Here is a 13,890-nt window from a genome sequence, read left to right as displayed (position 1 = left end):
TGAGGTCTCAGTATACATAGCTTTGATTTCTCCAGTCTTGGCAGGAACAGTTGCTCCTAATGATTGAGACAGCCATCATCTACACCTAATGGTGTATGAGGTTTGTTTCCTGGCCACAATGTGAATGAGATTTGCTACCTATCATATAATGTGGACAGTGAGGTTCATTGTATTTGGCTCTGGGTTCCAGAGACAGAGCGCTTTCTAATTTTCAGAAGTGAAAAAGTAATTCTAATTTTCAGAAGTGAGTCCCCTTCTGTACCTTAGTCACGTTTGTCTCTTTACACATACCTGTGGAGTCAGAGTTGACCTCTGTCAATAAAACTAAACTGTACCTTACCCCTTGGTCTTTCTATGGCAGCAGGTGTTCCATTAAATTCCTGGCTGTCATAATTAGTCTTCCTGAATGGTTGGGTGTCTCTTTGTGTGTAGATCTGAACCTCAATAGAGTGTCCACATAGTTCTCCCCTAATAATTTGCATAAACAAGGCTATTTTCGTACTATTTAGAAGACATGTGGTCACTGAAGCCTTGATATATTCCAGACCTCGAAACTTTCCTAAAATGCACAGTTTCCTTACTGGTGCAGTTACATGATAGCTCTAATACCAGGCTATATCTGTGGCCTCAGCATGGCTCTTCATTACTTTACCAGTTTTTATTGACATTAGGAACACCTGAGCCACAATGTCTCAGTACATTTCAGATGCTTTATTTCGTAAGATGGGGGAGAACATGTCCTCCAGGGAGTTCCCTTATTTTCCTGCCACATACAGTAATAGTCCTAGAAGGTATAAGGGATTATTCACCTTGATTTCCATCCACTCCAAGGTTTTTGATCTCAGTGGGAGATGTGGCTCCACATAAAGGTACCAGAGCTGAGAGCTGTTTCTCTGACTTGCATGGCTTTTCTCCCCTCATAAAATCTGAATCTGTTTTAATTCTGATGGACAACAGTATGGGAATGTATTACACAGACCACCAAAGAGGGGTTTGCTTTAGTCCAGCTGTTCTCAAACTGTGGGTCCAGGACCCCAAAGTGGGTCGCGACCCCGTTTTAATGAGGTCGCCAGGGCTGGCATTAGACTTGCTGGGGCCTGGGGCTGAAGCCCAACCCCAATGCCCAGGGCCAGGGCCAAAGCCCAAAGGCTTCAGCCCTGAGTGGCAGGGCTCAGGTTACAGGCCCCCCCCACCTGGGGCTGAAGCCTTTTGGCTTTGGGCCCCCTGCCCGGGGTGGTGGGCTCGGGCAGGCTCAGGTCTTGGTCACTCCTCCTGGGGTTGTGTAGTCATTTTTGTGCTCGGAAAGTGGTCGCGGTGCAATGAAGTTTGAGAACCTCTGCTCTAGTCAGTTGTATCCAGGAAATTTCCTGTTCATACAGTTCAGTGTCGTCATTGGATGTCTCCAATATCTCATCTACCAAGGAAAAATGATGTATTGATAGCATATTTGAAAAGAGTTTTTCACTCAGTAGTACAAGTGCAAGGGGTCTATTGTATATTATCTTGTTCTACAGGTGGGGTAAATATCCCTGGGAAAAGGTTTGAGGTACTCTGCTTGTGTATGGTTCTGATCCAAAGACAAGCAAGTCGTAACATCAATATTGCACTTTCTTCCTACACCAAGAGCAGGAACTTGTTACGAGGTTTTTTGAATATTGGTCCAATTGGTACCAAGTTGATGTCATTAGCTATGATTCGAGATGGGCAATTTTGTCATCAGTATCATGGTGTATGCTATTAATATCCATAAAGTCCTGCTTTCCAAACAGCTGGGTCTACTGCCTGTGAGAGAAGGCAAGAATCTTCACCGAGGTTCATAGTTTCTCTGGTCAACACCTTGACTCTAGATTGCTTAGTTTCTTGATTGTTATGCTGAGGTCTAACAGAAAAACAAGAGTTTGTGATCAGTTAAACCTGCTGTGTCTTGAAAGAGATCTCTCATCTGGGCAGTGGACCTGATTAAGTCCTTGGTGGTTGTTTTAGACTGTTTAAATGAAGATGCCATTCTTGATAGCTTAGCCATTAGGCATGTATCTCAGTAACTATCTCCTTCAAGTTGCATTTTTACTGAACAAGTGGTCCTGCTCACATCTCTGTCCCAACAGTCTAAAGTGTCTGAGATTTCCATTTCTCTCAGACCTCTGGAGTGTCTGTATGTTCCTGGGCCTCCTTACCTGTCTCCCTGAACGTAATCATACATTTGCATATTCAGAGCTTATCTACAAGTTTCTCCCATCACTTGGCGAAATGGAGCTTAACTGAGGAGCCAATCCATCAAGGTCCAAAGATTGTCCATTTATCACACTATGTCAATCACAGCTAACGTGATCTGACAGGGCTTTATCTTCCTGGAATTCAGTCCTCATCCAGGACAAAGGCAGCATCCATGGCATGCTGTCATGTTGTCTTAATCACATCATGTTGTATGACTGATATGTGTGTGTTGGGAAAATTTTTCCTTCATTAAGACTTCTTTTGGGAGAGCAAGATCAGTCACTTCTATTCACTCTTGACCTGGCATCCAGAGCTGATTTTTCTTTGACAGTGCTGCTGTGCTTTTTTACCTAAAACTCCTCAGCCCACCTTCCTGAGGGTTGTACTGCTTGCTAAATCCCCACAAGTGGGAATATACACAGGCCACTTGAGGAAATGAAGGTTACATACCCTGTAATCAGAGTTCTTTCAGATGAGCCTCTGCCTATTAACAGTCCCTGCCCACCTTCCGTACTTCTTCAGAATTCCCGAATTAGTGGAAGGAACTGACTGGTGGTTGGAGCCACTCACCCTTTTGTACACTCAGAACCTTTCAATATGCAAGGGAGCAGGAGGGGGTGAGTGGGCCCCAATGGTGACTGCTTTTGAGAAGGTTCTGGAAGCTCATGGCATTGGTGCCATGATCCCAGAAGTGAATGTGAAGAGGCTCATCTCGAAGAACTCTGTTTACAGGTAAGTAACCTTCATTTTCCTTGTGTTCATGGTTTTGAGTTGTAGAACAAGTGGATTTAGCAACCTTCACTGTTTGCAAACCATTTTTTTATGGGTATACATGTGGTTTATTTTCCTTGCCTATCTTAACCTCAGTGAGGTGCTAGCTTTTATAAATGAATGTTTTTAAAACTGTTTGAGATGCTTTCCTGAAAGCCATAATAGAAGTGCATATTGCTATTTCGTATTACTACAGCAAATGTGGTAAAAAAATAATGAATTTATATAAGCAGCTTCGTAAATAGTTAAATTAGTGTTAGTTATTTTGCTTTCCAATTTATAGTAATTTTCAAATCTTCTTGATATTTCCAGACCCTTGGACTTGAGATTGAAATTGATTGTTTGCCTGCAAAAACTAGATCAAAATCGTGCTGATATAATGAAGGTAAGTGTAATGTCATGTTGATCTGGAACGAAGATCTAAACTCTCAGGATTTTATTCCTACTTTGAAGATGGGACTTGAATTCCCCCCCCAGTGTCATTTGAGGAACTGTTTTAATTGTATTTACATAAAGAATCTCAAGGTAATGTGTTGTTGGAATAATTATATTTACGTGATATAAAAGTAGGCAAAGGAAGATAAAAATAGAATCTCTGCTTAACATATCTGGGCACGTTTCTATACTTGCAATGGTGTTGTGCAGCTGAGTCCTTTCCAATCAGTGAAATAGCTTCTTGCAGCTCCCCATTTAGTATTATGTGACAAAATGGCCGATGTTGGTATGGTGCGTTCCACGCTTTTCTTGGCAGGGGGCTAAGATGCCACCTCTTGCCCCTGCTCTTGGGGCACCGAGGGCCCTGCTAGTGGCCCGGGAAGGTGGTGGGGAAGGGGTCGGAGTTTGCGCCTCACTCTGAGCCCCAGCCCCTCTCAACCCCTGCAGGTTTCTTACTCTCTTCCCCCTTGGGTAGGGCTACCCTCGGTCCTTGATGCTGGGGGAGGGAGTCTGCCTGCCCTGTTGGGGTCATATTTTTAAACCTTTTTAGTTTCAATGGTGTTTGAAATTTTCTAGGTTTTTAATGATCCTATTCACGGCCATATTGAAATACATCCTCTCCTCGTTCGAATCATTGACACTCCTCAGTTTCAACGCCTGCGATATATAAAACAGCTGGGAGGCACTTACTATGTTTTCCCAGGAGCATCGCACAACCGCTTTGAACACTCCTTGGGGTAAGGCAATATTCTCGTGCATATAAATCTCCTCCATTTTGATTTCTCTGCCAAGGTTATCTTCCTTTCCACCAATCTGGAGTGACTGTAAGGCTGGTCTGGTGTATTGTGTCTAGTTGGAACTTAAAACTAGCATTTTAGACAATGAGTATACACTGTCTGAATTGTTACTTGAGGTTTGTTTCTAGAGGTGGGCAACAAAAATTACTATAGGCTTTGAGAAACTTCTGTCTGAGAGTGAAAAGATGGTGGTACTTCAGTTTAGAGATGAGGATATGATAGAGGTAATAATATAATATGTAGAGAAGGTAGATCATGCATTAATCCTTCCCTTTTTTCATAACAAGAATAAGGGGTCATTCAATGAGATTGAATAACGAATGTAAAGTTGATAAAAAGAAATATTCTTCTATAATGCATAATTAACCTATGAAACTCATTGCCGCAATATATAATTAGGGCCAAGAGGTCAGAAGAATTAAAAAATGGTTAGGTATTCCTGTGGATAATGAGAACGTCTACAGTTGCATAAAATAGGATTCAAAATAAGGGATATAAACTCATGCTCCAGGGCATAAGCCAATCAATAACTGATTTGTGTTAGGAAGGAACTTCCATAATCAGGTTATTCCCTAGTTGTCCACAGCGATTTATTTATTTATTTATTTATTTATTTATTGGTGCATCCTCTGAGGCATCTGGTTACTGGCCATCGTCCGGGTACTGGATTGGATGGACTGGTGTAAACAATTCCAGTGTGTCTCTGGAGGTTGGAGGAGTTGAAGGAAATAAGGGCAGTGATCCAAGCAGGAGCAAGCTTGTGCAGGGACTTGAAAATGAGGAAAAGGACTTTGACTTTGTGGTAGGCGACGGAAGCCATTGAAAGGGTTTGAGTTGGAGTTACAAGAGGAAGATGACTTTGGTAGCAGAAATTTTGACTGAGTAAAGTGGAAAGAGGGGAGAATAAAGTCCAAAGAGGAGATTACTGTAATCAAAGTGTATTCTTATGAGGTCGGGATGGAATTCTTGAGGTAAGGACTCCTTGGATGTGAAATCTGTTGCTTGTTTCCTTCAAATACTTTTTTCCATGGTGTAGGTTTTAAAAAGGGAAGTAGCTAGCTTCCATAACTGGACTGAAGTTTAGGTTTTGAGCATCTGTTGCTGCTCTCTACTGCACTAGAGCTATGGTTTACAATAGCCAAGGCAGAATTGAATTGGCAATTTCTCTTGTTTGTTTACTAAACCTCAAATTATTAACTTTGTCTCATATTTTCTGTCTGGAACAGGGTAGGCTATCTGGCAGGATGTCTGGTCCGGGCATTACACGAAAGACAGCCAGAGTTGGAAATAAACCAGCGAGATATTCTCTGTGTTCAGATTGCTGGACTTTGTCACGATTTGGGTAAGCTGCTCTTTAGAACAATTGTTTGGTAGCTTAAGTGGTTGCTGGGTGTGACGGAATGCATCCATGTATTCATTCCCTACATGCTATATCTTCGTACAAGGTATGTGGGTATGATTTAAAAACTCATAATTTGCTTCTCAGTATTGTCCTAATAAAATGTGTGGTAATGCTGTATGTGAAGTTATAAGATTCACCTGTATGATGTTGTTAAGACCTGTTCCAAACCACACAGCCCTGTCCAAGCAGAAGTTGGCAAATAGGTCTGTCCTAAACAAAGGAATGTGTGCTTGCCTTAATTTGCATTTAAGCAGTAAACAGAGACTCCAAGCAGGAAGGGAAAACAAAGGAAGCTCAAACAGGTGGGGGGGGGGAAAGAGCAGGGATCATCATTCCACATAGACATTTTGTCTCTTGGTTCTCAGCTGGAAATGTTTTTCAAGAGGGTAATTGCAACTATAAAAAGCAAGGGAAAACACCCCAAGACACCCTCCCTCTGTCTGTCTCTGGCATCACACCTAAGAAGACAAAGGAAAATAGCCATTGGACTCAGGGAAGGGGAGAGGTCCTGACCTGAAGAGTTTGGTCAGTAACCTTGCTGGAACATGTAATGAGAAGTTTTGCTTGAATCTAATATAGTTTGTTAGGCACTAGTAAGCATTTTGTCTTTATTTTTCTTTTAACCATTTCTGACTTTTATGTCTTATTACTTGTACTCTTAAAATCTATCTCTTTGTAGTTAATACACTTTTTTTATTGTTTTATCTAATCACAGTGTTTAAGTTGAAGTGTCTGGGTAACTCTATTTAAAGTAATAAATTGGCATATTATTCCCTTAAAAGAGTAACAAACTTAATATATTTGTACTGCCCAGGAGAGGGCTGGGCAGTACAACCATACATGTTTGGGTAAAAATCTGGGCCTGGGAGAGTGTTGGTGTCACCGTGCAGTATAAACAAAGCTGGTGAGAGCCAGGGTGTAACTGGCAAGCTGAAGTTACACACAGACACTGAGGGTGTTTCTGGAAGGCTGTTTGTGAGTTGTCTAGGTGGGAGCTACTACCAGTAAGGTATTGTAAGGCACCCAAGGTTGCAGGGCAGAGGTGACACAGCTCCCCACTGGTTTGAATTGTACCCTGGTATGTCACACTGGGTCACTGTCCACCCCTTCAAATTATTATTGAAATTTGGTATGTGTGATTCTTCCATGGATGGTTTGAATGTCTCTATCCCTTCAGAGAGACATGGTGGGAGGTAATATCTTTTATTTGATCAACCTCTGTTGATAAGCGAGACAAACTTTTGAGCTTACACAGAGCTCTGAAGTGACCTGAAGAAGAGCTATGTGTAAGCTCAAAAGCTTGTCTCTCTCACCAACAGAAGTTGGTCCAATAAAAGATATTACCTCACTCACCTTGTCTGTCTTAATATTCTGGGATCAACATAGCTACAACATTCTATATCCCTTCTGACTTATCTAGTAACATTTCAAAGTGAAAGTGTTTAATAATAATAATTAATTAATAGGTATATCTCCATATATTATTATATCCTAGAACTGGAAGGGACCTTGAAAGGTCATCGAGTCCAGCCCCCTGCCTTCACTAGCAGGACCAAGTACTGATTTTGCCCCAGATCCTTAAGTGGCCCCCTCAAGGATTGAACTCTCAGCCCTGGGTTTAGCAGGCCAATGCTCAAACCACTGAGCTATCCCTCCCCCAAAAAGTAATAACTATTAATTGCTTTCCAGATGTTTAATACATCTTTAAATTTTACGCTGCTCATCCACTGCATTGCTGACACAGAGCACCTCCTCTGTGCTCAGCAGTACTGGAGCTCACGTGCAGCACTGGATATTAGCTCTGGGTTTATTGAGTTGAAGCAGTGATTAGCCAGAACACTGCAGTTTTCCTGACGCTTCTTGGAAAGTGTGCTAGGATCTTTGATTTCCACTTGGACAGAAGGGAGAGAAGATGAAGATGGACAGAAGGACCTTTAGTTTAATCTCCTATCTGAAGAACAGTCCCTGTAAAATTGCTGTATCCATTCTTACTCCAACGTCTGTGTTCATATAGTGTACTTACTGCATTTGAATCTTATTCTCCCATTCTGTGAAGAGCAGTACAATGAAATGAGAGAATACAAATTCACACAGTTCCTACTTACATTTTTGCTGACAAACATGTTTCAGATTAAGCCTGTACACTCTTATTTTTAAGGTCATGGACCATTTTCACACATGTTTGATGGAAGATTTATTCCACTTGCTCGCCCAGATCTGAAATGGAAGGCAAGTATTTTACACCGAGAACAATATGCAAGTGAAATATGCCTCTTAAATATTTTTTGAAAGGAAAAGGTAATTCACCTTTAAATATATGAGCAGCCAATAGTGCCTGCTTTTGTGAGCAGACAGTGGTGTTCTAATCTGAGTGACAAGCATATTTACCTTGATTAAATTTCAAAAAAGCTTTCTCTCTTCCAATCATGGTGATACCCTGGGTGTTTTTATTCTGTCTCATAATATCCAAGCTGGGAAGGAGCAGAAGGAATTTTCCTTTTCTTTGCACATACTCCTGGCCGTTCGTTCCTCACGTGAGCCTGGGGCAAGAGGGACTGAGAGGAGCATTGGGGGCAGTTCCAAGTTGGCATAGTCCCTTAATATATATGGGGTAGCTTTGCCCACATCCCAGATTTTATAGGCATAAAATATTAACTGTAGACAGAAATCTAATATAAAAAGGTAAAAGTATGTTCAAAATTTAGATTTCAATTTTTTAAAATTGAAAGGTTTTCTAGTACTGTTTGGAATTTTTTTTTAAATGTAACAAAAATGTTTCCCTATATTCTCTGCAACCCTCATTGTGCTAATACATGAGAAATGGAAAATTAAGCTAACGGAAAATGAAGATGGTCAATATCAAAATTACCTTTCTTAGTATAGTAACTTTCCCAGCATTGAACCTCCTGGATATTAAAATACATGCTTAACAGCCCAATAGTCAAAATTTGACATACATGCACCGTGGACAAGTTGACATTGGTATGAGAACCTTAACTTTTTGCATTTCTTGAAGACAGCCTGGTCCAGTGGCTAGAACAGGTACTTGAAGTTAGTCTATTCCCAGCTCAGACATTTGACTTTGGCTAAATCTGATAGCAGCTTGTGTGTTTTGATAAAGTAACATTTATACATACTTTCTGCAGCATGAAACTGCTTCTGTTCAGATGTTTGAACACCTGATTACTTCCAATGGGCTAGAAAAAGTCATGGAAGATTATGGTTTTGTCCTGAAAGAAGATATGGACTTCATCAAAGAACAAATAGGAGGACCCCTAGATACAACCCCATGTCGGGGTTTGGTAAGTCAGTTCGCTGCTTCTGTGGAAGTTATTTTAAATGCTCTTCAATTTAAGTGAAATAAAAATATCATTTTTGCTGCTATTCTCGTTTTAAGCTCTATCTGTGTAGTTTCTGGGACACTTCCAGGCACTAAAGTTAGGAGGTCAGTGTGAAAAGTTGTCATAACGTTACTTTGAGCATGTTCCATCCAAGCATCTCAAAGTGCAGAGTGCATTGTTGTTTGTGGATTGTTAGCGGTTGGTGGATTCACTGATATGCTAGGCACTCAAGCCTTCAAGAAGTACAGTCCCTGCTCCAAGAAGCTGAAAATCTAAGGCCAGATTGATAAGTAGACAGCTACAGGGAAAGGAAATGAGACAGTTTTTGTATACAAGTCAACTTGTTCATGGTAAACAACTTTGTTGAATTGGGTCTTTAATGGGAACTTACATGTGGACAAGGTAGGGGCCTTGATGAGCTTGGAGTTCTGTCATGCATAGGGAGCCACAAGGAGGTGATTCAGCAAGAGGCTGACAAACAGGTGAACAAGGCTGGAAGTACTAAAGCAGAGGACGCTTGACCAGAGCAAGGGGCAGAATTGTGTAAAATCTTGAATGTGGTGACCAAAAGGAAACTTGATGAAATGGTGATTGGGGAGCCAGTGGAGGGATTCAAAGAAGGGAGTGATGTGATCGAATTAGGCAAGGAGGGAGAGTTTACAATTATTAATCTTCATAACCCAGCGAAACAGCCAAGCCTTATCCTGTTATGCAGATGAAGACACAGAAGTACAGATGTTGAGTGACTTGCCCAAAGTTATACATTCAGTCATTGGCAGAGCTGAAACTAGAATCTAGACATCCTACCAGCATGCTTCTCTGATGACCAGACTGTTCCTTTAAAGGGAAACTGTTCTAGTAGGGGAGATACCAATCACTGCAGCAAATTACAAAGGCTTACACAAAAAACATATACGATAAATGGAAAGCCTCTATCTTGACAGCTTGATACAAAATAGAATTCAAAGATTCAGCTTTGTCGTGACAAACATTGGCGTTTACAGATAATTATTTGTATTACAGTAATTCTTAGAGGCCACCATCAAGATCAGGATTCCCTTGGTAATAGGCAGTATACAGACACTGGTGCATGCCCCACAGAGCTTATGTTCTAAATAGAAAAAACAGACTGATAAATAGACAACATAAAAGCAAAACATTTTTTAGTTGCATTTCCTTTTTTCAGGATCTCGTTACGGAATTTTAAAGTTGCCATGAAGGATAATATTTGGTTAAACTCACAAGAAATACTAATACACGTGAACCGTGCATCTTACAATAACTGACATTCTCTGATTTTTTTTTCCAGTGCTTGGTAATGGCTGACTTCTTGAGTGCATCTGGCCCTAGACTGAAGGGTGCAAATTTTCCAAAATAGTCATCCCTGGCATTTGAACAGTACAGAGAGAATCTCTCTCCTCTTCTTATGGTTGGCAGCTTGTGTCAGAGCTTGGAGGAGCCAGCGGGGACACAAACTGTCATCACTATAAACTTCTATCAAGTGGCTTAAAGCTGCAGATTTTCCTTAATTCCAGTATAACTTGCAAATTAAGCACTCTTGTACCCATTTAATCATGTTAGGGGAGTTTGCTGCTTAAACACCAGCTCTAGATACTAATGTCGCAAGCTCGGTTTCTGAAAGTTAGTTATTTCTTTTTGTCAGATTTTCTTCATTAAATCAGTAGTTTTGATGTATTTATCCATACTGTCATGTGCAAAATCAAAATGTATTTCTGACGTCTATAAACGCATTCTGAAATTGCTGCTGCCCGTGAGTTAACCTATTCTGAATAAGCTGTTCTGGTTTTCCAGTGGCCATACCGTGGTCGACCAGAAGAGAAAAGCTTCCTTTATGAGATAGTGGCTAACAAAAGAAATGGCATCGATGTTGACAAATGGGATTACTTTGCCAGGTACAAATCTTCCTGATTTTACTTTTATTATAATCCTAAAAAAAAAATTGTCCAATGCTGCTGCTTTTACTGTAAGTAAAATTTCATTATTGAATGCTTTTAATTCATTCTCTCTGGAATACTTTTAGGGATTGCCATCACTTAGGAATCCAGAATAATTTTGATTATAAGCGCTTCCTTAAATTCGCTCGGGTCTGTGAAGTGAAAAACAAGAAGCATATCTGTACCCGTGACAAGGTAAACTGCATGGGGGAGAACAGAGGATGTTAACTTGTGAAGTATTATACCCTTGTAGCAGCAGATTGAAAAGCATAACCTGTAATGAAATGAACATGAGGTCAGTGCTGCTCAGCTAATGGAATGCAGCCCTGAAGTGGGTTGCATGAAGGAGCCGGGTGGGTTTGCTAGCGTACTTGTGGAGAAAGGAAAGCAGCAAGAATCCCTGGGTTGATGGGAGCCTGAGGAAGCTGGGCAAGGAATTGAAGAAGCAGCTCATTCCCTCCCCTTTCTCTTGTTGCTTCCAACATTTCCTTCAGAGCCTTTTGTAGTAAAGTGAGTGCACAGACCTGGAGCTGAGCACAATGCAGGGACGGGGGGAGGTGCCTCCAGCATTAGCATCCCACCCCATGCCCCTGAGGACACACAAAGTGATGCCACAGTGTGAATTTTTTGGCTGCTTTGAGTCATGAACCAAAAATGGATAAACTGCTGTCTTAGGTCGGGTGCTTAGCAGGAATGGGAGCCGGGAGGAAGTAGTCACTGCCCCAGGAGATGCTGTCAAAAGTACCACCAGGTGGGAGGGGTAGGAGCAGCTCCCGCTGCCACTCTTCTCATGGGGGGAAAGGGCTGGATGCGTAGCAGTACTTTAAAGAGGTCTGACTGAGAAGCTGGAGCCCTTGGGGTGGTCTGTACATCTCACACTGCCAGCCAGCCAGTCACCCTTATATCTAGTACCATGGAAAGCAGTTGGTGAGTTGGCTTTTGGATGGGATTAAAATCATAGCCAACCAGTCTTGAAGATAGAGGGTAGGTTGGAAGCCATCCACCAGTTGCTACTTTCTTGTCTCTTTCCCAGCATTGCTACAAGTAGCACAGCTTTGTGAACAAGAGTAGCTGGGAAACAGACATCCCCTTTCCTGCCAAATTATGCCTTGTCTGAGGGAGTGGTATTTCTCCTTGACTTTCTAGGTTCAGGGATCCAGCAAGGATTCCAACCACTCTCAGCAATTCCTTTCAACTAGTTATTCTCAGGGCCATATGTATTCTACCATGCTTGAGCTATGTAACTTGCGAAATCTACTTGTGCTGCCGAACTTCTTGAATCTAAGATTTCACTTTTAGAAACACAAGTTTTGATTGTTCATGGCTGAGAAGAGAACTAGTAGTTCAAGCCCTTCCCTCCCCAAATATAGTCATTTCCACCTTTGCCCACATGATGAATTCCTTACCAATGTCAAAAGCCTCAGCCAGTTCCCTAGTGCCAAAACCCAGCACCCACACATTCCTGGGTGCCCAAAGCACTCCCAGTACCGACAGCACCGGCACTGACGATGCCAAAAAGCATAGAGCTCCTTAAACACTCGAGCTCTGTCGCAAGTGCTAAGGGGAAAGTTAAACCCCACGTCTCGGCACCTACAACAGCCAGTAAACCCTCGGCACTGAGCATTTCAACACTCATGCTGCCACCTACTGTCGGCATTATGAATTTCAGCCAGACACCTGTGAGTACAATCCAGCATACGGTACCGTGTTCCCCGTCACACCGGTACCGACCCTGCCTCATCACAGCAACTCCTGCACCACAGAGACTTACCTATCTCATCGGTACCTCAGTCCCCCCTCCTCAGTACCGATGGCGCCTTGATACACAGGGCTCTTTCCCAGCCCAGCTCTCCACAGTTGTCAACACACTGCTATAGTGGGGAGGACGAAGGAGAAGAGGATATGATAGGCTCGCCTCGACATTCATTTCCTGTAATTTAGTCCTGCCACACCGGCACCACCAGCCACTGGCTTCCCTGCAAACTTTACAAACCAACCCTGGTTCAGCCAGCCTTGGATGCCTCCTATGCCATTCCAACCACAACGGCCATTCTGGCAACCGTGGGAACCATACCAACAACAGCAGCAGTGAATACCCAACACTCTGCCCACAATTGGTGCACACCAACCACCTATGCTGCCTTCACACGCACCTCCTAGTGTCCCTGAACAGGGGACCAAAGAACAGGAGGAATTTTCAGACCCAGATGTCATAGCTGACACTCATTTTTCCTCTTTCTCGCTGGGTGACACAATTATGTCTCCTATCACAACGGAGGATTTCAGGCAGTTTCAGGCTCTCTACAAGAGAGTGGTGGGTTCCCTTGACATTTCTCTGGAAGAGGTCCAGGAATTGCGCCACAAGTTAGTGGACATACTACATACGTCCACTTCATCCAAAATCGCCCTCCCTGTGAATGAGGTGATTATGGATCCTGTCAAATTACTCTGGCAAACCCCAGCAGCGATTCCACCTACCTGTAAAAGATCTGATAAGAAATATTAGGTAACAGCCAAAGGCACTGAATTTCTCTTCTCACATCCAGTACCAAATTCGTTGGTTATAGATGCAGTAAATAAAAGGGGCAAGCAACAACACTATAGGAATACCCCATACGATAAAGACTGGAAACGACTTGATCTGTTCGGTCGCAAAGCATACTCAGCTGCAACGTTGCAATTGAGAATTGCCAATTATGAGGCCCTGTTGGTAAAATACGATCACAATAACTACGCCAGCCTTTCTGAATTTACAAACTTTATTCCTGAAGAGAGCAGTACAAAGCCATCATTATGGAGGGTCACCTTATCACTAGAACAGCGCTTCAAGCCGCCCTCGACTCTGCTGATTCCACAGCAAGATCCGTAGCCATAGCGGTCGTTATGAGGAGAGCTTCCTGGCTTTACCTGTCTGGCTTTCCAAAGCCAGTACAGTCCATTGTAGAGGACATACTGTTTGAAGGTGCCAAGCTCTT

The 13,890-nt window shown here is 42.4% G+C and overlaps 1 protein-coding gene across 1 annotated transcript in view; it reads left to right on the top strand.

Annotated features, from left to right (window-relative positions):
* The window catches only part of SAMHD1 (SAM and HD domain containing deoxynucleoside triphosphate triphosphohydrolase 1), an 82,636-nt gene that overhangs the window by 25,742 nt on the left and 43,004 nt on the right, over positions 1-13,890 (top strand). Inside the window, exons 3-9 of the mRNA XM_065414910.1 lie at positions 3,298-3,370; positions 3,997-4,157; positions 5,444-5,559; positions 7,778-7,848; positions 8,766-8,921; positions 10,773-10,873; positions 11,002-11,110. Coding sequence (XP_065270982.1) covers positions 3,298-3,370; positions 3,997-4,157; positions 5,444-5,559; positions 7,778-7,848; positions 8,766-8,921; positions 10,773-10,873; positions 11,002-11,110 — 787 coding nt within the window. The remainder of the gene's footprint in view (positions 1-3,297; positions 3,371-3,996; positions 4,158-5,443; positions 5,560-7,777; positions 7,849-8,765; positions 8,922-10,772; positions 10,874-11,001; positions 11,111-13,890) is intronic.

The sequence above is a fragment of the Emys orbicularis genome, chromosome 12, assembly GCF_028017835.1.
Source record: "Emys orbicularis isolate rEmyOrb1 chromosome 12, rEmyOrb1.hap1, whole genome shotgun sequence".
Taxonomy (NCBI): domain Eukaryota; kingdom Metazoa; phylum Chordata; order Testudines; family Emydidae; genus Emys; species Emys orbicularis.
The sequence above is the reverse complement of the archived record's forward strand: the minus strand, read 5'-3'. Positions and strand labels throughout refer to the sequence as shown.